The sequence below is a fragment of the Pan paniscus genome, chromosome 5 (assembly GCF_029289425.2).
Source record: "Pan paniscus chromosome 5, NHGRI_mPanPan1-v2.0_pri, whole genome shotgun sequence".
Taxonomy (NCBI): domain Eukaryota; kingdom Metazoa; phylum Chordata; class Mammalia; order Primates; family Hominidae; genus Pan; species Pan paniscus.
The window spans coordinates 156,880,355-156,907,379 of NC_073254.2; the positions used below are offsets into that span (position 1 = coordinate 156,880,355).

Below are 27,025 nucleotides of genomic sequence, written 5' to 3' on the forward strand. Positions count from 1 at the left end.
TTTTTTGAAGGCAAGAGCTTTACTTTATCTTCCTCTCCAGTCCCACAATATTGAGCACAGCATCTTGTTCACAGTCTGGAACGTATCTTTTCGACATTTATCTCAGATAGTAGGGAATTATGTAGCTGTTGGGTGAAGTGAAGGTGGGGGACATTCTTATAGGAAACCTCAATCAATTGAAATATACCAGTTGGAATATACTCAATCAATGGGAATCAGTTGGAATACCCTGGGGTATATCCTAAAAAGGGAATATGGACCTTTTATCAAAAACTTAGCCCTATGTTTTCCCTATTCAAAAATATGTTTACTAGTGGATGATTTACGACACTCTAAATGACTTGGGTTTTTGCTGTCAATTTTGAATTTTTGTATGTCTAAATACGTTTCTTCTTACTTCATTTTTGTTTTCTAGGTGGCTGACTGTTCTTGGGATGAAACAATAAAGATCTATGACCCTGCTTGTCTTACTATTCCTGCTTGAGATACACTACTTTGGTCAGAAACAGAGGATGTTGGCTGAAGAACTGCCTAACAGCAAATAAATTAACTATGGAAAACATAGACATTATGCTTTTATATGCTATTCAGATTTCAAATCTTCCCAATTTACCCTGGAATCAGTTTTGAGGGAGCTGATAAAGACTTTAGCTGACTCGTTAAGCCTGATACATAAGCCATATTTAAAATTCTAAGAAATAATTAACGTTATGATATATCTTGTAATATCTATTAAAATGTAGTCTCTGGGTCATAAAATGGATTAAAATATGGGAGATCAGTAGGTTATACTTATATAGATAGTGATATATTTCATTTTTAATTTGTCATTTTTGATGTAAAATATAATCACTGCTGTGATAAATAAACTATCTATTGATCATTTATCATTTTATAACTTCCCCCAAAAGACTGCCCTTTCTAATACATTGTATATGTGAATATAGTACTATATGTAATATAGATATATCTATGGTTCAGTAACAGGACACTAGAATATATTTAATTTATTCTTTTGTTTAGTAGCTGTTTATTGAGCATCTACTCAGTGCTTGACACATAGACTAAATGAGATTCTGTCAAGGACTGGTGCCATGTTTTTAAGAACATGGAATGCTGTGAGCTAAGAGCTTACTGTTTTGTTTTTTTTTTTAGAATTTATTCACACATTTTTAGATATTGTACCCATGACTCTATAATTTTGTCTTCCCACTTCTCTATATCAAAATTTTTTAAAACTGTCAATTAAACAAAAAATTTTAGGTCCTACTAAGGCTTCTAGCTATTGCCCTTGAAACCAGGCCTAAGTACAGCTATACATGCTCCTTGCCACCTCCCTAAGTTTTCTTGAAAAAGCTCTAGGTGCAGATGAACTGAAAAAAACAAACAAAGTCGGTTAAAGAGGAAAAATCAGCAAAACAAACTACTTTGCATAACACTTATATTTTCTACATAATATTAAGATATGCTATAAATAGCAAAGATTATAATTCTTAAGTTCTTTTTAAAGAACAAAATACGCTCATAATAATCAGAGCAAAAATAAACTAAAATATATGTATATTGTCTTCTTTATAGATTTCCTTGTTTACTTGTTGCAGAAAAAATTTAAGACAGCTTAAGATATAAAAACAAAACAGCATAAATTAAGAAGTGGAACCAAAGACAGAAAGTGGAGGCAAGAGTGGGGCTTGAGTATACATACCTCAAAGTCCTGTAAAGTTACTACTGACTGGGCCAAAGATTTGCCGCTAAGGTTTCTAGCTTCATAAATAGGAAATCTGATCAGTTACACAGTTCAGTGCCTATAGCCTAGAGGGCAGACTCTGTCCTTGTGCCAGGCTTGGCCCTACCACCCTGCCTGGCACAGGCAACAGAAGGGGCTCAGCACTATGTTGCCTCACTATGTTGCCCAAAACTGGTCTTGAACTCCTAGGCTGAAAGCCCTCCTTCCACCTCAGGCTCCCAATTACCTGGGACTATGGGTACATGCCACAGTGCCCAGCTTTTTTTTGGTTCTTAAATCAGCAATACAGATTGCTTTTGAGAGGACCCGTAAGAGGACACTGCTTAACCTAAGTATACTGCAGGGAACATGGTGCTTAACCACATCCTTAGAGTTGTCACACTGATGAGTTTGACAGCCTTTTTTCTTCCTGCTTGCCTGTATATGAACTAATGGCATTACACCAATGTGTGGTCAGTAAAAGTGGGTCTACAGTGGGTGTTCTCTGTATTAGCAGAATTTGTGATAGACCCTAAAAGTATCCAACCCAAAGTAGTCAGGCATGGTGACGTGTGCCTGTAGTCCCAGATACTCGGGAGGCTAAGGCAGGAGGATTGCTTGATCCTGGGAAGTTGAGGCTGCAGTGACCCAGACTAAGGCATTCCAGCCTAGGTGACAGACCTTGTCTCAGAAAATATCTAACCCAGATAATATTTACAATGAAATGAAATTATTTCCTTTCCTTCTAGAATGCAAGAGATTTTATTAACAAAATGTTCTATCACGTATCTTTTGAAACAAAGACTTGTAATTTAAAAACTAACCTCTCCCTTGATTTATTCTTTTCCCTCTATTCCAGGGATGTTAGAGATATTTAGATCATTGGCTTCATAATATATAACTCAGGTTCTTGGAGTCTATCAATATGAGAGTGGGTGAATGCTTATCCAGTTGGTTCCCTGGAACTAGAATTGGGAAACTCTGAGGAGCAGACCTGGATTCTCTCCTGAAAGACAATGTGCAAGATTTTTGAATCCTTGGTAGCTCACAAGCTAAGCAGCTTTTGGACTTCAGAGGATGACCAGTCATTCTTTCCGGGTTGGGAAATCAGCATTTGTCTCCTGGCTGCTGAGCTCTTAGCTTTCATCTTGTCTGCCTCCCCACAAACTCCTCCTACACTTGCAGGGAACTCAGTTACTGATTTGTGGTCAGGGCACCGTGTAAGATGCTTTATATATATTATCACTTTTAATCTCTATAACATCCCTGCAAGGTAGCCCTCCTTGTTTTCAGGACAAGGAAGCCAATGTTCTCAGGAGTCATAATAGCGAAAAAATAATGAAACGAATTTGAAATCTGGAATGATTGAATCCAAACCCATGGTCCTGCCACATAGCCTCCTTTTCTTAGGAATAACAGAAATTAGCACACTGAGAAATAGTTAAGATGTAGAACTCTCTGGTTCTACCTGATTATTCCTGAGAGAATTGACAGAATTGAGTTTCCAAGTCTCAAGAGCTAAGCTGAACCTTAGTCTGGAGTGACCCTACCAAGGTCCATCACACCCAGGGAGATCCAGGCTGAGAGTCAGCTATCCTTTCTGCCTTTGGCACTTCTTAACTGTGTATGTTAGCAATAATTTGGCTCTTCCAAAAATGAACTCGAATTTCTTACTTAACAGGCTTTTCCTTGTATATGCTGATCCACTTAATTGTTTTTTACTTTCATGTTAATACTGAATATTCTCAAATCTGTACACCTACCTTCCCCACCTGGGTTTCCCACAAGCCTTTGCATTCATTTTGTTCCAACCAAACTCACTTGCCTACTAACCCAGCTTTTACTCCTACACATGCCTTTTCATTTGTTGTCAAAAGTCAAGCTGTTATAAAAGATCCATTTGGGTCAAGCTAAAGACCTAAACACCATCCTTGGTCCTTCCCTTATTCCCACTTCTCCACACACATCGAATGAGATCCTTTTTACCCCCTAATCACTGCTCCCTTATATCTCTTCCCCTCAATCCAACCACCATTGCCCCAGTTCAAGCCATCATTAGCTTTTCTCTGGACAATTGCAGCAGCTTCCTAAATGGTGTGTCTGTTTCCAGTTCTGTGTCCTCAGAGCCATCCTTCTCAACACAGCTGCCGGAGATGGATCTCAAATGCAATCTGATTACATCAATTTCAGTATAAAACCTTTCTCTGCTTATAGGATTACCTATGGGGAAAAATTCAAGCTTACTAACCAAGCAGCCAGGGTCCTCTGGGGATAGCCCTTGCCTCTGTCTGCAGCACCGCTTCTCTTCACACAAAACCAGTGTGCTCACAAATTCCTCATGTAAGTGATGCAGGTTTTCAGCTGGTCCATGTGCCTGGACTGCCCTGCTCTTGGCTTGGTAAATTCTTACCCATAATTTAAAAGTCACATTAGGCTGGGCGTGGTGGCTCAAGCCTATAATCCCAGCACTTTGGGAGGCCAAGGTGGGCGGATCACCTGAGGCCAGCCTGGCCAACATGGTGAAACCCCGTCACTACTAAAACTACAAAATATTAGCCAGGCATGGTGGCGAGTGCTTGTAATCCCAGCTACTTGGGAGGCTGAGGCAGGAGAATTGCTTTAACCCAGGAGGCGGAGGCTGCAGTGAGCCGAGATTGCACCATTGCACTCCATCCTGGGTAACAAGAGCGAAACTCCATCTCAAGAAATAATAATAATAAATAAAAATAAATAAAAGTCCCATTAAATAACTAAAGAATAAGATTGACAACATACAAAAATTAAAATTGCAAAACACATCACTAGCAAAGCTAGAGGAGGACATAACAAAAGGATATACTGGCAACATATATAGAATGGATGGTTAATAGCCAACCTTAACAAAGAGCTCTTAAAAATCACTAAGAAGGCTGGGCATGGTGGCTCACGCCTGTGATCCCAGCACTTTGGGAGGCCGAGGCAGGTGGATCACCTGAATTTAGGACTCCGAGACCAGCCTGGCCAACATGGTGAAACCCCGTCTCTACTAAAAATATAAAAAATTAGCTGAATGTGGTGGTGCACGCCTGTAGTCCCAGCTACTCAGGAGGCCTAGACAGGAGAATCGCTTGAACTCTGGAGGCAGAGGTTGCAGTGAGCTGAGATCGAGACATTGCACTCCAGCCTGGGCAACAAGAGTGAAATTCCGTCTCAAAAAAAAAAAAAAAAAAAATCACTAAGAAGACAACCAAACAAAAATTGGACGAGGATATCAATAAATAATTCACAGAAGTGGAGAGACAAATGTTTACTACATTTCAAAAAGTTTCAGTCAGACTGTCTCAATGATAAATGCAAATTAAAAATGAGATCCCTTTTTATTTTTGCTTGTCAGTTTGGCAAACATTAAAAATATTGATAATATCTAGTATTGGTTAAAGTGAGAATACTGTTATATGCTTTGTTAGAAGGCAATTTGGTAACAAATCAAGATTTTATTTTATTTTATTTTATTTTATGTTATTATTTTTGAGATGGAGTCTCACTCTTTTACCCAGGCTGGAGTGCAGCGGCATGATCTCGGCTCACAGCAACCTCCACCTCCCGGTTTCAGTGATTCTGCTGCCTCAGCCTCCAGAGCAGTTGAGACTACAGGCACGTGCCACCATAGCTGGCTAATTTTTGTATTTTTAGTAGAGACAGGGTTTCACCATGTTGACCAGGCTGGTCTTGAACTCCTGACCTCAAGTGATCTGCCTGGCTTGGCCTCCTAAAGTGCTGGGATTACAGGCATGAGCCACCGTACCCGGCCAAAATTTTAAATTACCCTTTGACCCAGCAATTCCACTTCTAGGATTCCCTCTCTCCCCCTTTCCCAAAATACCTGTAGAAGTATGGCTATGTCCAAGGGTATTCATTACATCGTTTGCTAAAACCCAAATGCCTGTCTACAGAAAGGTTATACTGTAGAACAGTTATTGAAAAGAATAAGTCATTTGAAAAAATATGCTATTTATATGTAAAAAATCACTCCAAAACTTAGTAGTTTAAAACAACACACATTTATCATCTCACAGTTTCTATGGTCAGGAATCCAGAAACAACTGAGTTGTTTGAGCTCAGGTTTTCTCGTGACATCACAGCTATTCACATGGTTATCAGGCCTCAGTTACTCAACCACATGGGACTCTCCATAGGCAGAATGTCCCTACAATGTGGCATTCGGCTTCCCCAGACTCAATGACACAAGAGAAAAAAGGACATACAAGATGGAAGTCTCAGTATAACCTAAAGTCAGGAGTGACCCTCATCACTTCTGCCAGGTTCTGTTAGCTACACAGACCAACCCTGGTACAGCGTGGGAGGAGTTAACATAAGGGTGTGAATACCAGGAAGCGGGTATCACTGGAGACTATCTAGAAGGCTAATTACCATAATATGCTTTTTAAAGTAGGAAATTATAGACAAATATATATGATATCCTAGTTTTGTTATTTTTTTAAAGGGGGAGTTTGTGTGTGTATAAACATACATACAAAAAAGACTGAAAGTTTCCACACTGAACACAGCAAGCTCTGTGTAGTAGGGTTGGGGATGGTGAACACTGAAGAGAGCACGTTTACTTAATTATAAATTTGTTTTTCTTTTATGTACCACAATGAGCCTGTGTTACTTTTATAATTAGAAATAATGAAATAAGTTTTCAAAGAGACTTAATTCCTTCTCCAGGAAGCTTTGTCTGCTACTGCTGTCAAGCTGATGTACTTGCCCTCCTGGCGCTCCCCTCTTTTCTGCCACACAATCCCACTGTTGCTAAGGATGAAGGCGCTGTGTTCATCTTTGAGTCCTCTGTGGCTTACAGAATACTTAGCACAAAATACTTGTACTATATGTTTGTTGAATGAATGGATAAACTAAAGGATTTATTTAATGTCATTAATATTTATTAAGTAGCTCCAAAGGTGATGTGCTTGAGTCTAGACCCTTGGTACCCTGATACCAATAGGTCAAATAGCTATTTAACCTTTAGATCTACATTTTTGTTCATCTAGATCATTTAACCTCGCTAAACATGGTATTCTTAATTTTTCACAATTTTTAAAAGGAGCTCATCTAGTATCTGGTTTTGTGGGAGATGGGGGTTAAGGTTTTTTTCTTTCCAAAAGAATTACATGCAACAAAGTGGAGAAAATGTGCGGTTTTATGCCTCTGTAGGTTTCAAATATTAAGCTAAATTGTCTTGCATAAATGAGAAGAGTAAGATAGCTGAATCAGCCCCAAATCTTTTACCTAATGTTAGTATCACAAATGGATGCAATTATAATTGCGGGCAGAAATGAATCATTCCAAAAGTAGGTTTGTGCAGCCACTTCTTTATATTAATAATATGCACTTAGGATGGCTTAAAGCAGCCATGCTTTCATTGGGATAGTCTCTAGAAGCAGAAATCTGTTCTTTGTTGATGTCTGTAAAAAGTTAATTTTCAGAGTTTTTAATCAATATATTTTGAATATACCACACACATACACATAATTTGAACTGGTGCTTCAGACTTCATTATTTCCTAAATAACATTAACTCTACAAAAACAGAGTCACTTAAACAGCCAATAGTGTGTAACCACAAGTTTTAGCAACAAAAACCAAGGGCTCCCCAGAGAACCGGAAGCACGTGTTTCAGTATAATGCTTTCCAGCTATTCCTGGAAAGTTGGCACCCTGGGCCATTCACAAACTTTTTTTGAGTGCCCACCTGTCGGGAGCAGGGAGGTGGCCCTCCTAGGCACCGGGCACATAAGCTGGTGGACTGGTTGACACCGAGCTCTCTAGAGCTCACCAAAGTGAGCATCCAGAGCCCCAAATGCTGGCCCAAATGAAGGGCTGCTGTGATGCTGCTGATCCCTGCTGTAATTTTTTTTTCTTCCCCTGTTGCGGTAAATCACGACTTCAGCACTTTGGCTGAAGTGTCGCGTTCAGCACAGAGGTGGAAGTAAGAGGCAGAAAACAGAAGAACCGCGAGAGAAATGGATCCTGTCTATTAAGGCAACGTGATGCAGCGTTAAAAGGTTAGGAGGTTACGATTCCCGGGGCTAAGAGAAATAAACTGCTGGTGGTGAACGAAAGGGGTGCTGGAGCGCAGCGATCTCGAACCTTTCCCTTATAGCCAAACCCTGGCCAAGGCCACAAATTTCAAATCGCCTGAAAACCAAACTGTCTGGCGCTTAACGGTTACCTCGGCTGAGCGAAACCCTTGGCTGCTGCTGATTTAACTACAGGTCCGCGCGAGTTACTTTCCAGGGAACTGAATTCAGAACAAAGAGTTACCGAAGCCTTACTCCCTCTCCAAAATTAGAATTCCTTTTTTCTCTTAGTCATATAGGAAACACACAGTTCACAAGTCCTGCGGTGCAAAGGTGTGAACCCTGGCCCAGGGAGGTGGTGACTCTCCCCGCCCTCCGCCTCCCGGTTGTCCTGCTTCCGAAAGCAACCCACGACGGTCCCGCAGGGTGAGGGTTCCCTGGGATCAGTTCCCTGGGATCCGGAGAACGCCACGCGGAGTCTCCCTGCAGGGTGAGGGGCCCCGGGTTCCCGCCCCCTCCCCCTCTACTCTCCCATTCTGCGAGCGCAGCCACCCTCCCCTCCCACGCTTCGGGAAGCGTCGCCCCCGAGCTCCTCGGTTCCTGGTGGTGGCTACTCGTGTTAGTGACTTCGTTTCTGCGCGTTTGCTTATTTTCATCTTTGCCTCAATTCGAATGTGTCCCCGCCACCAGGCCCCGCTGCTGGGCGAGACCACTGAACCCCCTGAAAGCTTCCCCGGAGCCGCGCGCATAATCCCGGGACCCTCTCTGGAAGGCTTGCGGAGAGCGGTGCGCGTGGCCTGGCACCGGAAGGAGCCAGCTTCCGGGCTCCGAGGCCCCCCCTGGACAGCGCCCCGGGCCTCGGGTTCCTCCTCCGATGCCCGGGCGTCGTCGCCGGGATCGGGAGCTTCGGGGGCCCGCCGGCACCGACGGTTTTCGCTTCCCTGGCGGGCAGCTGGACGAGGTCCCGCCGCTGCACCGGGAGGGACAGTGGGTGGAAAAAGCCGCTGCAGCGCCGGGGCGAGGGGGCTGGGGGCGCCGTCACTTGTTGCGACCAATAAACGGCGCTCGATCCTGATGCGCCGTTTCTAAAATCTTTAGCTGTGTCCCGATCCCTCCAACCCAAGCCCCTCGGCCAGGAGGAAGGGGCAAGCGAGAGCCGCTGGCTCTGTGGGGGGAGAGGGGCGCCGCGCCCCAAGAGCCCCCGTCCTGCCCTGCGGCAGCCGCCCGGGGCGCCCAGCCGCCCGCTTCCCTCCGCAGAGCGTCTTCCCTGACGGTGAAACCGCGCGGGACACAACCCACCGCGGCTCATCACCCACTTACAAATAGCTGTCGCTAGGATTCCCGCCACTCCTCTCAGACCGGCCCCCCCGCCACCTCTGCCACTTTTCGGAGTCCCCCGCCCTCGTCACTGCCTCCCCGGAGCTGCGGGGCAGTCGGACGCAGAGCTGCCTAACCGCAAGAACGCCTGGCCGGAGCTGCCCTCTGCAGCCGAGCCGGCGCCCCCTGCCCTTCGCCGCCGCGCTGGGCGGGCGCCCCCGCCGCCCTCACTCCGCTGCTCCCGGCTCCTCGCGCGCAGGTCGCGGAGCTCCGCCACCGCTGGGTGCGGCGAGGCTGGCGCGATGCGGCAGCTGTGCCGGGGCCGCGTGCTGGGCATCTCGGTGGCCATCGCGCACGGGGTCTTCTCGGGCTCCCTCAACATCTTGCTCAAGTTCCTCATCAGCCGCTACCAGTTCTCCTTCCTGACCCTGGTGCAGTGCCTGACCAGCTCCACCGCGGCGCTGAGCCTGGAGCTGCTGCGGCGCCTCGGGCTCATCGCCGTGCCCCCCTTCGGTCTGAGCCTGGCGCGCTCCTTCGCGGGGGTCGCGGTGCTCTCCACGCTGCAGTCCAGCCTCACGCTCTGGTCCCTGCGCGGCCTCAGCCTGCCCATGTACGTGGTCTTCAAGCGCTGCCTGCCCCTGGTCACCATGCTTATCGGCGTCCTGGTGCTCAAGAACGGCGCGCCCTCGCCAGGGGTGCTGGCGGCGGTGCTCATCACCACCTGCGGCGCCGCCCTGGCAGGTGAGCGGGCCCCCGCGCCGACCCCCAGCCGACCCCACCCACCCCGCTCCGTCGGGCAGAGACCGCTGGGATCACTGAGTTCAACGACCTCACTTCCAGATGGGGAGACTGAGGCAGAGAGAGCCGGAGAGCTTTGAGAGTGGTCGCTCAGCTCGCAAAAGGGACTTCCGAGACCCAGAGAGCTCCCTAGCGCCCCACCAAGTCCCCCTGCCCCCTAATGTCCTGGCTTCCGACCCTCGCCCATGCTTCACCCGGCATCGCCCTTCCTGTCGCCCCCTCTCCTGGTCTTCCCCTGTCACCCCATTCTCCGGGAGAGGTGGGAGGGCCGCCTGAGCCTGGGAGCTGGAGTCCTCCAAGCCTGGACCAAGCCGGAAGGAGGGGGCCGTGAACTTCCTTGGGTCACGAGGGGCTGGAATGGAGGTGGGGGATGGGGGCGAAGCTTAGGTTCCCGGGGCTACTGCGGGGTGTCTCGTGCTGCGCAGGGGGCTGCGGCCCTGAAGCAGACGACCCAGGTGCTGAGCGAGACGAGAGCCTGGGCAGGGGTAAGCTTCACTGGGGGCCAGAACAGGCGTTCTCCCCCGCGCCTGGCCCGCTCCGGGTTACAGGCCACTGGCTGGGGCTTCCTCTCCCTTTGGTGCCCCACGGGGCAGGGGCTCCGGGGTGCAGGTACCACGCGCCCAAGTGACCTCGGTGCCAGCTCGGGGAAGCCACAGCACCTGCCCCGAGGGCATCTGCGCTCTCCGGGGCCTTTGTCTTGGACAGGGGAAGATGGAGTGACCCGGGGATATGGCGGGAAGGCGCTCTGAGCACTGAGTTTGGCTGTCGCATTTGACACGGGTGGCCGAGGGACGGCGGGCGTCTGTCACTCAGGAATCCGGTGGGCAGAGCTGGGGCGCGAACCCAGTCTCCTTTCCTACCCGACGCGTTTTCCCCGTGGGTCCCCGCCCACGCCAACCTGCTGTCTTCTCTCTTTTTCCTTCCCGCCCGGGCTCGGCCGTCCTCCTCGTGCGCCGCAGGAGCCGGCGACCTGACGGGCGACCCCATCGGGTACGTCACGGGAGTGCTGGCGGTGCTGGTGCACGCTGCCTACCTGGTGCTCATCCAGAAGGCCAGCGCGGACACCGAGCACGGGCCGCTCACCGCGCAGTACGTCATCGCCGTCTCTGCCACCCCGCTGCTGGTCATCTGCTCCTTCGCCAGCACCGACTCCATCCACGCCTGGACCTTCCCGGGCTGGAAGGACCCGGCCATGGTCTGCATCTTCGTGGCCTGCATCCTGATCGGCTGCGCCATGAACTTCACCACGCTGCACTGCACCTACATCAATTCGGCCGTGACCACCAGCTTCGTGGGCGTGGTGAAGAGCATCGCCACCATCACGGTGGGCATGGTGGCCTTCAGCGACGTGGAGCCCACCTCTCTGTTCATTGCCGGCGTGGTGGTGAACACCCTGGGCTCTATCATTTACTGTGTGGCCAAGTTCATGGAGACCAGAAAGCAAAGCAACTACGAGGACCTGGAGGCCCAGCCTCGGGGAGAGGAGGCGCAGCTAAGTGGAAACCAGCTGCCGTTCGTGATGGAGGAGCTGCCCGGGGAGGGAGGAAATGGCCGGTCAGAAGGTGGGGAGGCAGCAGGTGGCCCCGCTCAGCAGAGCAGGCAAGAGGTCAGGGGCAGCCCCCGAGGAGTCCCGCTGGTGGCTGGGAGCTCTGAAGAAGGGAGCAGGAGGTCGTTAAAAGATGCTTACCTCGAGGTGTGGAGGTTGGTTAGGGGAACCAGGTATATGAAGAAGGATTATTTGATAGAAAACGAGGAGTTACCCAGTCCTTGAGAAGGAGGTGCATGTACGTACCTATGTGCATACACTTATTTTATATGTTAGAAATGACGTGTTTTAATGAGAGGCCTCCCCGTTTTATTCTTTGAGGAGTGGGAAAGGGAAGAAAAGAAAGAAGCTGAAAGGTACTGACACAGAGCAACAAAATTAGCACCTGTGTGAATTATTTAGTGTGACTTCACCTGAGGCATCACAGAGACAAAAGAATGTGAAGCTACTTAACAAAGTAAGGCAACGTTTCTGCTTCAGACTCCTGGCACATTTACTTTTTGTCATTATAACCATAACTAAATATCTGCATGTACCAAGAGTCCCTAAGCCACCCCCTCCAAAGATGGAGTGTAGAAATGATGACAGCACTTAGTAAGTTCAAAGATGACATTCAGGGATGCATTTTTTGATGATAGAACTACAGTTTTTATTGCCAGCTGGGCAAAGAGTATATTGCTGAAATGATATATAAATATATTGAATTGATGTTTACTGTTTATAGTCATCTGAAATATCATATTTACTCTGATTCTACTCACTTGTTTTTTAAAAATAAGTGTCCTATTATTGTATTATATATTGATAGAAACTGTTAAAGCTATTTTGAAAATATGAGTTCTTAGCTTTAATCATGAAGTCTGAAGTTTGCTTTCAGTAATTATTTTAAAAGTTGTTTTGGTTCATTGCTTTATAATATTTATTATTGAATGCCAAACCTGTTCTTTTTTTTACTGTGTCCAATATTCTTTCAAGCAAATGCAATGGCTGGAATATAATTCAGAATTAACTGAAACCCAGCCAGAAGAGGGACCACCTGTAAAGCAAGTCCTTTCAAGTTTCACTGCACATCCCAAACCATGTTACAAAAAGAGCAACTGCTATATTCACATTATGATATTTTTCTATCTTAAATTTGTCAAAATAAAGTATGAGTCTAACTATTAAAGGATACATTGTTAGAAATTTATTTTAGACACATGTTCTATTGTTGCTGTATAGTTGTTTGTGTTTGCCTCCAATGTGTGGTCATAGTATCCGAGTGTAGGGGCCCCACCATTGGAAACTTCCTAAATTAACAAAGCTGTTTGGTTTGAAATAACAACAAAAACAGAAATGCATCTTCCAGTGAAGGAAGCTGTTAATGGTGTGGTGCAATGGCTCATGCCTGTAACCCAGCACTTTGGGAGGCCAAGACAAGCAAATGACTTGAGCTCAGGAGTTCAAGCAAGCCTGAGCAACGTAGCAAAACCCCATCTCTGCAAAAAATACCAAAAATTAGCCAAGAATTTTGGTGTGCACCTGTAGTCCCAGCTACTCAGGAGGCTGTGGTAGGATGATCACCTGAGCCGGGGAAGTCAAGGCTGCAGTGAGTTCTGATTGTGTCACTACACTACAGCCTGGGCAACAGAGCGAGACCCCGTCTCAAAAACAAACAAACAGGGCATGGTGGCACGCGCCTGTAGTCCCAGCTACTTGGGAGGCTGAGGCAGGAGAATCACTTGAACCTGGGAGGTGGAAGTTGCAGTGAGCCGAGATCGCGCCATTGCTCTACAGCCTGGTAACAGGACAAACAAACAGAAAATGATAAAACACTCCATCGCACTGAGGTACGAAAGCCATCCACACCAGACTTCAGTTAACATGGAGTCTGAGAAGTAATACATGGTCATGTCCACCAAGGAGGAAGCCTTCTGTGAGCTCTAGGCAGGAGAGATACTTTGAGAGTGAGGCGGCACTGAGATCTGCCAGCATGTTGCTGAGATTCTCAGATAGTAGCATCTTATATTTTTCTTTCTTTTCTAAAAATCAAATCAAAGCAAAAAGCAGAAGCAAAAATGAAGTTTCAGCTCCATCAGTTTGGCTCCACAAGCGGCTGAGCAAGTGTAATTGTGGTTTGTGATTGGCCCTGGTTTGCTGGTTTCCACAGGCAATTGACTATTTCCAGAGGTGCCTCCACAAGCCATTTAAGATGCAGGAGACCTCACATACTGCAGTTAGAAATGGTTTGCCAGGGTTATGATGACTTCTTCAAAAATAAGTGTTAATTTTAATGCTAACATGCCAAAGGGCAACATCGCGTTGCAACTATATAAAGCTGAGAATTAATGAAAAGCAGCAAAGTTGGATGAAGTGTATATTTCTTGTGGCTATCACTGCCAGATAAGTGGAATGATTGTTTTTTACTGAAAAAAAAGTCCTTTGGTTAAAAATGTGCGTTTACATTTATAGCAAAAGGATTAACTCTTTCCTGTCAATTAACTTGTAGAGACGCTGTATTTGACTTCTCTAGAGAAACAGAACCCATAAGAGAGTGAGATTTTAAGTAAGTGGTAATGATGGGGCAGTCTGAAGTCTGTAGGCCATGCTGGCAGGTGGGAGACTCAGGCAGGGTTTCCTTGTTGCAGTCTTGAGGCAGAATTGATGTTGCTACTTCTGGAAACTTTGCTCTTTGGTCTGTAGGCCTTCAACTAATTGGATGACGCATCTTACAAATGTCTTTGCAGCAACATCTAGACTGCTATTTGACCAAACAGCTGGGTACCACAGCCTAGCCAAGTTGACACATAAAAGTAATCCTTCCTCCACTGTCAGTAGTACTGGAGGCAATCCAAGACTCTGGTCCACCCTGACCAGAGTCAGGGCTCTGGTAGGGCCTTGCATCAAGCAGGCGGGGGGCTTCTGAGGAGCTCCAGGATATCCGCATGGGTGGGACTCCACTGGAAGTCACTCACCATTGTTGCTAGACTGATCCAGTCTTTGTCACTCTACCCCATTCTGACAACTTGGATTCTCCCTTGTTTCTGAGATTACACCCCCACCTAGTGCCCACCTGGGCCCCCGCTTCGACAGCCTGTTCCTATATCAATTCTTCATGGCTGAGGCCCAGCCTCATGCTCACCTGTCACTTCCCAACTAGAATCTGTCTCTAAAACACAGCATGATGTCAGACAGACATTCTCAACGCTGGGCCTGTTGCTGGCCCCCTCCCACTAAATGCTGTCTAGCCTTATTTTATTTTACTGAGACAAGGTCTTGCTCTGTCACCCAGGCTGGAGTGCAGTGGTGCAATCATAGTTCACTGCAGCCTCAAACTCCTGGGCTCAAGTGATCCTCCCACCTCAGCCTCCCGAGTAGCTGGGACTATAGCTGCATGCCATCATGCCTGGGCAATTAAAAACATTTTTTTTTAATAGAGATGAAGGTCTCACTATGTTACCAGGCTGATCTCGAACTCCTGGTCTCAAGCAATCCTCTCACCTCAGCCTCCTAAAGCATTAGAATTACAGGCATGAACCACTGTGCCTGGGCCTAGCTTTCGATTATTGAGGAATAGATCAATCAGAAACACTGGGGAAAGGCCGGGCACAGTGGCTGACGCTTGTAATCCCAGCACTTTGGGAGGCTGAGGCGGGCAGATCACTTGAGCCCAGGAGTTCAGGACCAGCCTGAGCAATATGGTGAAACCCTGCCTCTACAAAAAATACAAAAAAAATTAGCCAGGTGTAGTGGTGTGTGCTTATCATCCCATCTACCTGGGAGGCTGAGGTGGGGGGATCACCTGAGCCCAGGAAAGTTGAGGCTGCAGTGAGCCGTGATCATGCCACTGCACTCCAGACCGGGTGACAAGAGTAAGACCTTATCTCAAAAATAAATAAATAGGCCAGCAGCGGTGGCTCACGCCTGTAATCCCAGCACTTTGGGAGGCCGAGACGGGCGGATCATGAGGTCAGGAGATCGAGACCATCCTGGCTAACACGGTGAAACCCTGTCTGTATTAAAAATACAAAAAATTAGCCAGGCGTGTTGGCGGGCGCCTGTAGTCCCAGCTACTCGGGAGGCTGAGGCAAGAGAATGGCGTGAACCTGGGAGGTCGAGCTTGCAGTGAGCCGAGATCACGCCACTGCACTCCAGCCTGGGCGACAGAGCGAGACTCTGTCTCAATAAATAAATAGATAAATACATAATAAAGAAACAATGAGGCAATGACTGCCAGAACTGTGTAGGTGAGAGGATGCATGCATGTTACCGGGGTTGCTGAGCAGAGCTGAGCACTGACCTGAACTCTTGTAAGACCAGCAGTCCTACAAAAGCAATCACTCATTGTCAGAGGACACAGTGGTCTAAGCACCTAATAGCAATACTTCACGAAGACAAAAGTGGGTGAAACTCTTAAGTCCTTAACTGACTGAAACCTTTTTTGTATTTCAGTTGGGGAACTTTCTATTGACTGATGTTCAAGCTCACTGATTCTCTCTTTGGCTGTGTTCAGTCTTTGGATGAGCCCATCAAAGGCATTCTTCATTTCTGTCACAGTGTCTTTGTTAACTTCTAGCATTTCCTTTTGATTCTTAGTTTTTCTTCTCTGTTTAAATTACCCATCTGCTCTTGGATGTGTCTGCTTTTTCCATTAGAGCCCTGATCATATTAATCACAGTTATTTTAAATTCCCCGTCTGATAATTCCAGAACTGTGTTATATCTGAATCTAGTTCTGACACTTGCTTTGTCTCTTCAGATGTGTTTTTTCCTCGCCTATTTAGCATGCCTTACAGGCTGTTTTATTGGCAGTTACATGCTGTATTAGAAAATATAAACTGAGGCAAACAGGCCTCTAGTGTGAATTTTCATGCTAATCTGGCTAGAAGTCAGGTTCTGTTGAATGTTTGCTGTGACTGTAGGTGCCAGAGGCTGCTAACTTCCTCTAGTGTCCTTGTTTTTGTCTCCCTGTTGTCTTTGAGCTTCCTGAGAAGTCCTCCTTCCTTAGAGCTAGGCACATTGCCACTCTTTCAGCTGGAATCCACTGCGGGTGTGGTGGTAAGGTTTGGGGGAGGGGAAGTGGTCTGCAATCTTATTAAACTTCAGCCTTTCAGTGGGCCTGTGTCCCTAGTCTCTGACCTTCACAAGTGTTTGCTGGCTTGTTTCCCCCTCTCCTTACATGAGACACGAAGGCTAGAGGAGCCTAGAATGGGAGAGATGCCCTTTTCCCAGGTGGGATAAGGCTCTGGTGAGCCTTTGACCCTGGTAGTCACTAGCATGAGTCTTAGTAATCTTTCTTTTTTTTTCTTTTTTTTTTTTTTAAGATGGAATCTCACTCTGTCACCCGGGCTGGAGGGCAGTGGCGTGATCTCAGCTCACTGCAACCTCCGCCTCCCGGGTTCAAGCCATTCCCCTGCCACAGGCTCCCGAGTAGCTGGGATTACAGCCGCCCGCCACCACGCCTAGCTAATTTTTGTATTTTTAGTAGAGACGAGGTTTCACCATGTTGGCCAGGCTGGTCTCGAACTCCTGACCTCAGGTGATCCACCTGCTTCAGCCTCCCAAAGTGCTGGGATTACAGGCATGAGCCACAGCGCCCAGCCGAGTCTTAGTAAAATTGGCCCTGGTATTGTCATGGGGAGTGCTCTGGTAATCACAGTGATTACTCTCCCCTCCCCCATCAAAAGGGTAAGGGGTGCCTTCTCAGCTCTCCACCACCTGTGGGGCTCCTGGAGGTCAGGCCCATGAAAACGTGATCCCCAGGAATTTCTCCTTCTCTTGATAGTCCATATTCAGCCTCCAGAAATTTATCAAAATTACCATTTAAGTGTTTTGACCAATGGCCCCAGTGGCCTCTGCTCCAGATAAGGAGATCTCAGCTATAAACTTTCTGGATTTACCTCTCTCCAGGTTTAGGGGTGGCAATTTGCCCCATGACCTCAGTTCTCTGATTGGTCCAAGAAAGGTCATTGATTTTCAGTTTTTGTTCATCTTTTTTCTTATTGTAAGGATAGAAGTAACCACTTCTAAGTTTTTCATATATTGGAGCTGTAACCAGAAGTCCTGGGTGAAGACTTTTGAAAAGTCTGCTCAATTTCTCTAAAAACAGAAGTTGTGAAGGGAACCTAGACATTCCTAAGGAAGCTCCCAAGAGGAAACAAAAGTGCCCAAAGCTACTGGCCGTTCTTGTAACTCCCGCCTTTCCATACCGCATGTTGAGTGTTGGCCACTTCTGCATTCAGCCATGGTGACATATGCATGTGGGTAACATTCAAATCCAAGTGCATTGTGAGCAAGAGTCCATGCATATTAAGATTGGCATGCCACGACAGCTGTAATTAGTATCAATTACCCCTTCTCCTTCTTGGAGTGCTTCACTTCTGCATAACACAAGTCTCTTCCACTTCTGGATTTTCTTTTACCATGTTTCAACCACCTTCTCTGACTCTTGTACTTTTCATGTTAATTTCCCAGTGATGACTGCTAGCCTGACTCATCTGTTGCCTTAGTCTCTAGAAACCATGTTAGATCTGCCAGGATGGACTTCATCACAGCATCTACTGAAACGGTACCCTCTCCCTGGCTATGTCCCCTCCTCCTTACATACAACACAGGTACTTCTAATTCTGAAATATTTCTCTCCCTGTCAGCTTTGTCCTGCTTCTAAGATAAAACAGTAGGGTTTGGAAGAGAGCCTGTGAGCAGAGCAGAGTATAACAGAATACCAGGACACACGACCCATAAAATAGAATCCCAAATCCCTCCTGGGAAACCATCCCCTTCCCACTCTGAGCTCAGGTGGTTCATATGGTGTTGACTCCATCCCTGCACCCTCAGAAGGAGATTCCAGCCAATCCAAAGTATGTCCTCCACTTGGCTACCAAGGTTAGTTCAGTGACAGTCATGGGACCTGGTCAGAGCCAGTGAGGTGCAAGGATGCTTTCCGCAAGACTTAATTAGGTTGCATTTTTTTTTCTCACTGGATTTGTACATAGGAGAATGGAGTAGGGTGAAGCAGAGGTGCTGTTGCCATCTTGCCACAAGGAAAAGATGTAATAGGAAGGAAACAACACAGAAAGGTGAACGGGGTGGAGTGTGGGTTTCTGGGGAAACTGAGTCTTAGTGATCTTAATTGGCCCTGGTATTAAGCTGACTTTCACCCTGAGTTTGCACTTTTCTTCAGATTGTCAGTTACATAAAACAAAGTCTTTGTTGTTGTTGTTAATTGCTTAAGCCATTTTGATTTGGGACTCCTGATACTTGCAACCCAAAGAGTCCCAAGTGACACAAACATAAATTAATGGCTCTTATCAAGCAGGGTTGGGTAGAGGACCAAAAGAGAGTTATTGTTTGTTTGTTTTTGGTTCTGATTTTCTCCAGGGATGTGAGCGAAGAAGCACAAGCTGCCTCCCTGTTGTCCCTTGGGCCCAACTAGGGACTAGATAGGCCTCTTTGGTCTCATCACTGTCTAGCATGTTATTTAGCATAGTCCTAAATAACCCATGAGTTTACCTACTCTCTTCCTCTTCAATTTGCAAAAGTCAACTGATTCCTACGTTTATGCTTCACAAATTCACTGGAGATTGCAGAATATTATAAATTGCATACTACTATAAATAATATAATAATAATACCAGTAATACCCAGTGCTTATTATTAGTATGCCTGCTATTTGCTAGGTTCAGTTCTAAATGTTTTATATTTACAAATTCATTTAATTCTCACAACACTGCTATATGTTGGTATGAATATTAGCCCAATCATTCAAGGGGTAAACTGAAGTATGGAGGGGCTACATAACTTGCCCTAGGTGTTATAGCTAGTAACTTGGAGGTCTGGGATTTGATGTGAACCCTGGTAGTCTGGCTTCAGGGCCCATGTTTCCCCACCGTGCCATTCTGCCTCTCAGTGAGAAGCATTCAGTCTGATATCGTAAAGCTGGAGGTGGAAGTGGCAGTAGGGAGTTCCAGGGCTTGTTAGTTGTGCAGCTCCATGAGGACCCTGGCTCTAGCATTCACTCCTTTCTGCTGTCCTCAGAGGGGAAGAGGATACAATGCTATTAGAAGCAACGTGGTGTGTGTGTGTGTGTGTGTGTGTAGTTTTCTGTTTGTGAGAGCTTAGGAACCAAGAAAGCAGTTGAGGGACCATAAACAGCAGAGTAGAGAAAGGTCTCAATTGTTATTATAACCAATAGCCGCAAGCTATCCAAACTTTGGGGTCAATATCTCCTTTAATATTCAAATAATATAACCTATTCCTTCACCTTATATAACCTTGGAAAGCACAGACCTGCACTAGCATTTCAAAGGCGTCCTTGAGCACCGCTGCCCTATCTTAGCAGCATAGCTCAGAGCTGCTGGTTACTTCCTGCTCCAGGCTGTTGTGCTAATGATCACTTTGTTAAAAAAACAGCTTCATTGAGGCTGGGCATGGTGGCTACACCTGTAATCCCAGCACTTTGGGAGGCTGAGGTGGGAGGATCACTTGCGCCCAAGAGTTTGAGACCAGCCTGGGCAACATAATGATACCTTGTCTCTATTTTTAAAAATTAAAAAAAAAAACAAACTCATTGAAATATAATTTAGATACCATGAAATTTGCCTGATTTAAGTGTACAACTAGTGATCTTTAGTATATTTACAGAGTTGTGCAATCATCATTACTGTCTAATTTTAGAACATTTCCTTCACCTCAAAAAATAAAAAACCCTACACCCATTGGAAGTCACTACCCATTTCTTCCCAATCCTCCAGCCCCCAGCAATTACTATTTACTTTCTGTCTCCATGGATCTGCCTATGTGGACTGATCATTTCTTGGTATCCTAAATTGGTTTTTCAGCCTGTTTTTCTTAATCTACTCCTGCACTCCTGTTTTTACCCAAAGCATTGCAGAACAAAGCTGGCATTGGGATGCAGTTGACAAGATTTACTGAACGCTTGATGCCACCTACTATAAGGGCATCTTAATGTAGAAAAGGAAAATGTGAAAGCTAATGTCAGAAGTCCCTGCTTGGAGTTTCTCGGTCCTCCCTCCTTGGGCCCTTCCTGCTGCTGTGTGACTGGGCCCTCTGTAAATCAGAACAGATTCTTTTTTCATAATTACTCTTACTCTAGACTCAAGGACCCAGTTCTTCATCTTCTCAAGAAGAAACCAGAAAGGCTAAACAGTGTTCTCTAAAACTAAAGAACAGACACTCTCCAACATAATTCTTCGTCACTTCCCAGAATGTGGAAAAGTCATTGTTATTAAAACATCACCCCTTTTCCGTCCCACTATGCAAAACTCATATGCTGAGTGGAGACTTACCCTGGAAAATGTTACAACCAATGCAAAGTTGGTTGTCTGCCCATTTGTCACCCCCCCCCACCCTCCACCCACCAATTCTTCCTTGCACTCAGAACTCCAGATTTATTCAGGTACAAGCAGCAATGGGAAGCGGAAGGGAAGGAACATGGACAACATCCGTATCACTTGTTTAAAACTGCTCGTTGATGAAAAGTTTTGGAAATAGGTAGTAGTGATGGTTGTACAGCATTGTAGATGTAATTACTGCCACTGAATTATACACTTAAAAATGGTTAAAATGACAAAATTTGTGTTACATATATTTTACCACAGTTAAAAATATTAATAATGTAATACTAAAATCTGTTGACTTGTACACTTTAAATGGATGAATTGTATGGTATGGGAATTATATCTTAATAAAGCCACTTAAAAAAAAAGATACCTGCTTGTCCTTTCCTTCCTTTCTTTCCAGTCCCACAGCCCAACGGTGGCTGTGGCAATGGCCCAGCCATGACAATGCTCCAGCGGACATCAGAGCATAGACAGAAAGAAACTGGGGCCCTGATCATCCTTTGAGCAAGGCTTTCTACCATTCTACCCCCATCCCTGCTTTCAGACTATTAGGAGAGAAAATACACTTTTGTCTGTTGAGCTTTTATATGTAGGGTTCTTTTTAGTTCAACTGTGTGGCCCGTATTCTAACTAATCCACTGTCACCTCACCTCTCATGAGAAAGACAAAGAGACAGTAATTGACGGCTTCCACCTGCCCTATTTCTTCTTCTTCCTCCCTCATCCTGACCAGCCCTCAGCTTGTAACCAGTCATGTCCCAGATTCCACACTCCCAGTACCCTCCACATTAGTTTGCTTTTAATTTACTGAACTGTGGAAGGCACAGTACTGTATATGAGGGTAAGCTGCTCGTTTAATGTTTTCGTTGATTTTATTAATAGTTGATAGTTTTGATGAGTACAATATCCTACATTATAACTCAAATAAGAAATAGTTCATGGGGTGGCCTGAATGCAGTGGTGTTTACAACTAATTAATCACAACCAGTTACAGATTTCTTTGCTCCTTCTCCATTCCCACTACTTCACTTGACTAGCCTTAAAAAAGAAAAAAAAAAGGATGAGTTCATGGTTTATGAATCAATTGAATATAATAGATATTCAATAGATATAATAGATATTATATCAATAGATATAATAGATATGTTCAAAAAAGGCATCGAAGGCATGTGTATTTGTCATCTATTCCTTTTATCTCATCATAGAAAAGATTTGAGACCACGAAAGCTAAAGGAGAGAAACCATCATTTTTTCAAACCCCTCCTTTAATGTAAACTAAATGTAAGCTTTGGTAGACTTTCAGAGCTTCCAAGAATGTGACAATGGATTAACCTCTGTGATACGTTCTGAAAAAATCCATAAAATAAACTTGTTGCCACGGAAAGAACAATTACTTATTAGAAAAAAGCATGCCATTGGTTTTCTTCCCTCCATGTGATATTATTCCAAATGTGTTGGATCCATTCCTGCCTCTGAATCAACGCTCTCTTTTGGTGTGATGGAAGAAAGTTTAATTTCAATCATTTGATGCCAAAAAGCCTAGTTGGAAAAAATGTAAAAACCCATTCAACTTGATGTTTTGGGGACTTGATGCAGAGCATCAACTTTCAAGATATCTGGGCAGTAGACCAAATTTGTTGATTTTTGTTTGGTTACTTGGCTTCATGTAGACTGTGTCTGTCTGTCTGTCTCTCTCTCTGTGTGTGTGTGTGTGTGTGTGTGTTTCCTTGTATCAAAGAGTTCTTAATGAATGTGGGGTGCTGTTGGTCTTGGGGCTGGCTTTTCATACAATTACGGTGTGACTAGAATGCTAATCTATTGTATAATTTAATAGAACATGACCAGTTGTGAATCTCTGCTGTATAGCATCCCTGCCTTGGATTAGTGAGAGTTAACACAGGTCATAACTGGAATTCAAAAGCCCTGCCTGTATGTAGAGTGCATCCACGCTGATTGCTGGCTCTCTGGAGGGCGACTATGCTTTTTTGTCAATAACTGCTACACTCGTAAAGCAGTCCATAATAAGCAACCTAGTTCAAATGGCTAGTTTCTGTTTTTCCTTAAGGAGTAGCATTCAATTTTCAGATGAATTGGGTAGGCAAATAGAGAAAAGTTTTACATTTTGCAATTCACCTAGTGGCTGTCTTCCAAAATCTGCAATATATTTTATAAACGTTATTACTGACTTGGTAAGCGGCCATTTCTGTAGGCACTTACTGTCATTGCAGTGGTATAAAGAGAAATTCACTTTGCTTAATATTACCTAAGCCCTCCAGAGCACTGCTGTAATCATAGGATAGCATTGCCTTTTTCATTTGATGAATGACTTTGAGCAAATACTGTCCTCTTTAATTCCACACCCATATGGAGAGATGATTGTAGAAAGGGAGGCAGAGGCCTGACAGTACACCTCACAAAGGCAGGCATTCCTGCTATCTTATCTGCTCCAGTACTCCCTGGTGCCCAACACTGCACCTGGAATTTGGTCCAGCGCTCAATAAATATTGGTTGACTGCTTGACAAAAGAAATCAAAGTCATGAAATCAGACTAACTATAGTTTTCTCTTTCAATTGGCAACTACAGCTCCCTTGAAGATGGCTTGATAGATAAGTCTGAATTGTCTATAGTGCCATTCTTAGAAAATCAAATGCTATAAATCAGATCTACTGGGTAAGAAATGGGCTGGATAGAGTCTGCATAAAAGGTGGAGGAGGGCTGGGTGCGGTGGCTCATGTCTGTAATCCCAGCACTTTGGGAGGCTGAGGCAGGTGGATCACCTGAGATCAGGAGTTCAAGACCAGCCTGGCCAACATGGTGAACCCTCGTCTCTACTAAAAATACAAAAAACTAGCTGGGCGTGTGGTGGGTGCCTGTAATCCCGGCTACTTGGGAGGCTCAGGAAGGAGAATTGCTTGAACTCAGGAGGCGGAGGTTGCAGTGAGACAAGATAGCGCCATCGCACTCCAGCCTGGGCTACAAGAGCGAAACTCTGTCTCAAAACAAACAAACAAATGCAGAGGAACAGGAAGGCTTGGTGCATGTGTTTGGACATTCACTCAGTCAGAAGTGCTCTCACCAGCACCCCTGGCACCCAGGAGCTCCCTACAGGCAAGTTTTAAGAGGCTTGCCCTGGCTCAATCCAATAAAAATGTTCATAAAGAAACTTTTTTTTTTTTTTTTTGGCTAGGATGCCTGTCTTGAAAAATAATACAGAACATTGTTAACAATTCAGACAGGGAAGGTAGAAATAGGTCAGACAAAAAATGAAGGGTGAAGCTGTCCTGGCCTTTCTTTAATCTTTTGAACAGTGTTTGAAATAGCTTTTGGCAGATGAAATTTGTTCTGTATTTTGGAGTTAATATCTGTGCCAGGACTTCTGTCACTCCTCTGGGGGTGGTAATCAATATAACTAATAAATAGGAAATGATTAGATTGAACCCACTGGAGGCCAGCAGTCTCCCTAACAGGGCCCCGCAGCAGAAGACATCCTGGGAAACTCGTCAACCTCATCCAAGTTTGGAGGAATGTGGGTCTTAACAGAGCCGTTAGAGGGTACTAAGTTAGTGCTGCGCTATCTTAACAGAGTTAGGCAATACCTAAAGAGAAAAAAAAAGATAAGAAAAAAGAGATGGCAAGAAAGTGAATCAAATGAGTGTGGGAAGAAGTCCTAGAAGAGGGTGAATGAGGAGAAAGCAAGGGGGTCTTATGAAGGATAGCATAAGAGTTTGCTGGGAGTCAGTAACTCCGATGATGTCTAAGATGCTTTCAGGGGTACCAGTGTTATAAAGTGTGCATCCCAGCGCCAACACAATCTAAGTCATGCCCAAGAGAACCTCGGATTATAAAACAATGAGAAAAAAGTATGTGGTTGCTGACTCAAATGTAAAGGAACCCAGGCTGCTCCGTTGCCAGTTTGCTCTGTTGCCCAGGCTGGAGTGCAATGGTGTGATCTCGGCTCACTGCAACCTCCACCTCCCAGGTTCAAGCAATTCTCCTGCCTCAGCCTCCCGAGTAGCTGGGATCACAGGTGTGTGCCAACACATCCAATTAATTGTTATATTTTTAGTAGAGCTGAGGTTTCACCATGTTGGCAAGACTGGTCTCGAACTCCTGACTTCAAGTGATCCACCTGGCTCAGCCTCTGAAAGTGCTGGGATTATAGGCATGAGCCACAGCGCCCAGTCCAGAAGGATTTTTAAGTTTAATGGTTCCATAAGAAAAGTTAAAGAAGTCTTCTTTAGAAGACAACTGCCTAATTGCTGATATAGGAAGCAAATCTAATTACTAAGTTCTCTGTCATATCAGCAGGAAGTTGTATGAAGACTGGAAGCCAGAAGCACATGCTTTACTTTTTTAGAATGATGTGTACATCTCAGCTGTTTTTTTTAAAGCTTAAAATGTGAACTTCTAATAAAAGAGATAGTTCGTATTACAGAACTTTTTTTTTTTTTTTTTTTATAGACAGAGTGCCGCTCTGTTGCCCAGGCTGCAGTGCAGTGGTGTGATCTCACTGCAACCTCTGCCTTCCAGGTTCAAGCGACTCTCCTGCCTCAGCCTCCCAAGTAGCTGGGATTACAGACGTACACCACCACACTCAGCTAATTTTTGTATTTTTAGTAGAGATGAGGTTTCACCATGTTGGTCAGGCTGGTCTTGAACTCCTGACCTCAAGTGATCCTCCCGCCTTGGCCTCCCAAACTGCTGGGATTACAGGCATAAGCCACCACACCCAGCCTGTTTTACAGAAGTATTCTAAACAGTTTTTCTGAAGAGCCTAGTCAATTTCCTCTAGCTTATCTAGAAGGGTCTATTCAACACGTGGCATAGTACTTGCATCCTGTGTTGTATTTTTATTTATGTTTCTGTGCTTGTGGTCCCATTAGACTGAGCTGCCAAGGAGCAGGGCTTGGGTTTGTTCAACTCTGCATTCCTTGTGAGTAGGCATTTGGTGAGTCCTTACTCAATGCATGAATTCCTTCTGGTGCACTGAAAACATGTTTTGACTTCTTGAAATAATTTTTCTTTCTTTCTTTCTTCTTCTTTTTTTTTTTTAAGAGACAGTGTCTTGCTCTGTCATCCAGTCTAGAGTGCAGAGGCACCATCATAGCTCACTGTAGCCTCCATTTCCTGGACTTAAGCAATCCTTCTGCCTCAGCCTCTTCAGTAGCTGAGACTACAGGTGTGTGCCACTATGCCCACCTATTTTTTAAAATTCTGTAGAGATAAGGTCATGCTATCTTGCCCAGGCTGGTCTCAAGCTCCTGGCTTCAAGTGATCCTCCTGCCTCATCCTCCCAAAGTGCTGGGATTACAGGCATGAGCCACTGTGCCCAGCCTGAAACTATTTCCCCAAACTAAATTTAGTTTCCAAAAAACATTCATCATAAAAATGAATGAAACACTTGCTAAAGGGGATTCATAGACCCTTCAATGGCAGACCTTGAAAACAGGTAACTCTTTGAAAATCCTTCAGGAATTTCCTGCTATTGGATTGTTGTCAAAATATTAAAACCAAATTATAGCACAGACATCCAGTTTCTTCTTTTCTTTTTATTAAGTTGGCTCTTAATCTCTTACTGGCAAATTAGGCTGTCCTCAAACCTGGGCAAGACATCATTATATAAGCTGAACAGCTGGGGCCAAAAACCTTTTTTTGATTTTGTTTTCAGATTCAGTAATGGAAAAAGATCCTTGGGGAGACAAGCAAACCTGGAGAAGCAGGGAGAGTCCACCTCTGGGAGGATAGCAAAGGTGGCATTCTAAAGTGGCCTATTCAATGGAGCCACTTCTATTTGTCTGAGGATGTGTTCAAATGCCTGCCAGAGCTTGTTGTTAGTTCCAGATGAACAATAAGAGCTATAACTTCTACTGACTTAACTTTGAGGATTCTCCCAAAGCTGGAGGTACTCTATTTAAATCTTCAAATCTTTTAATTAACAAACTTTCCTAAGCAGGCTAGGGTTTCTCCTGATTGAACACTCTTAATATACCAAATGGAAGTGCAATATACTCTACTAGATAATTATTTAAATGAGATGCCAAGTAGTTGGTTGAACAGACATCTTAATTAGCAAAACAGATATATTCATATTTTGCATTTGAAATACTTAATAATACCACTCTTCAGGATTTATAAAGACTGTCTTCTCTGAGAAGGTCAAGGAAGCCCCTACATTGCTCATTTACATGCATTCAGAAGTACCTTTCTTATTTCCTTCTATTCATGTCACTTGCGTGGATTG

At 45.1% G+C, this 27,025-nt stretch overlaps 2 protein-coding genes across 3 annotated transcripts in view; both read left to right on the plus strand.

Annotated features, from left to right (window-relative positions):
• The window catches only part of PEX7 (peroxisomal biogenesis factor 7), a 97,488-nt gene extending 91,052 nt beyond the window's left edge, over positions 1–6,436 (plus strand). Inside the window, exon 11 of one of the 2 annotated variants that reach the window (XM_034962929.3) lies at positions 416–6,436. In XM_034962929.3, the coding sequence (XP_034818820.1) occupies positions 416–484 (69 nt within the window). In that variant the 3' untranslated portion in view covers positions 485–6,436. The remainder of the gene's footprint in view (positions 1–415) is intronic. The other variant, XM_008953041.6, reaches the window with a different exon arrangement.
• A 2,427-nt stretch (positions 6,437–8,863) lies between these two features.
• On the plus strand, positions 8,864–12,612 carry SLC35D3 (solute carrier family 35 member D3). The gene is made up of 2 exons (XM_003827694.6): positions 8,864–9,841; positions 10,858–12,612. Exons 1-2 carry the CDS (start codon positions 9,403–9,405, stop codon positions 11,667–11,669), a joined length of 1,251 nt encoding a protein of 416 aa, XP_003827742.1. The 5' UTR covers positions 8,864–9,402; the 3' UTR covers positions 11,670–12,612.
• Positions 12,613–27,025: the final 14,413 nt, after the last annotated feature.

Bases quoted from the DNA above. Each gene is read 5' to 3' on its own strand.
- SLC35D3 (XM_003827694.6), top strand. From the start codon at position 9,403: ATGCGGCAGCTGTGCCGGGGCCGCGTGCTGGGCATCTCGGTGGCCATC. The intron at 9,842-10,857 runs GTGAGCGGGCCC...CGTGCGCCGCAG, and splicing joins CTGCGGCGCCGCCCTGGCAG to GAGCCGGCGACCTGACGGGC.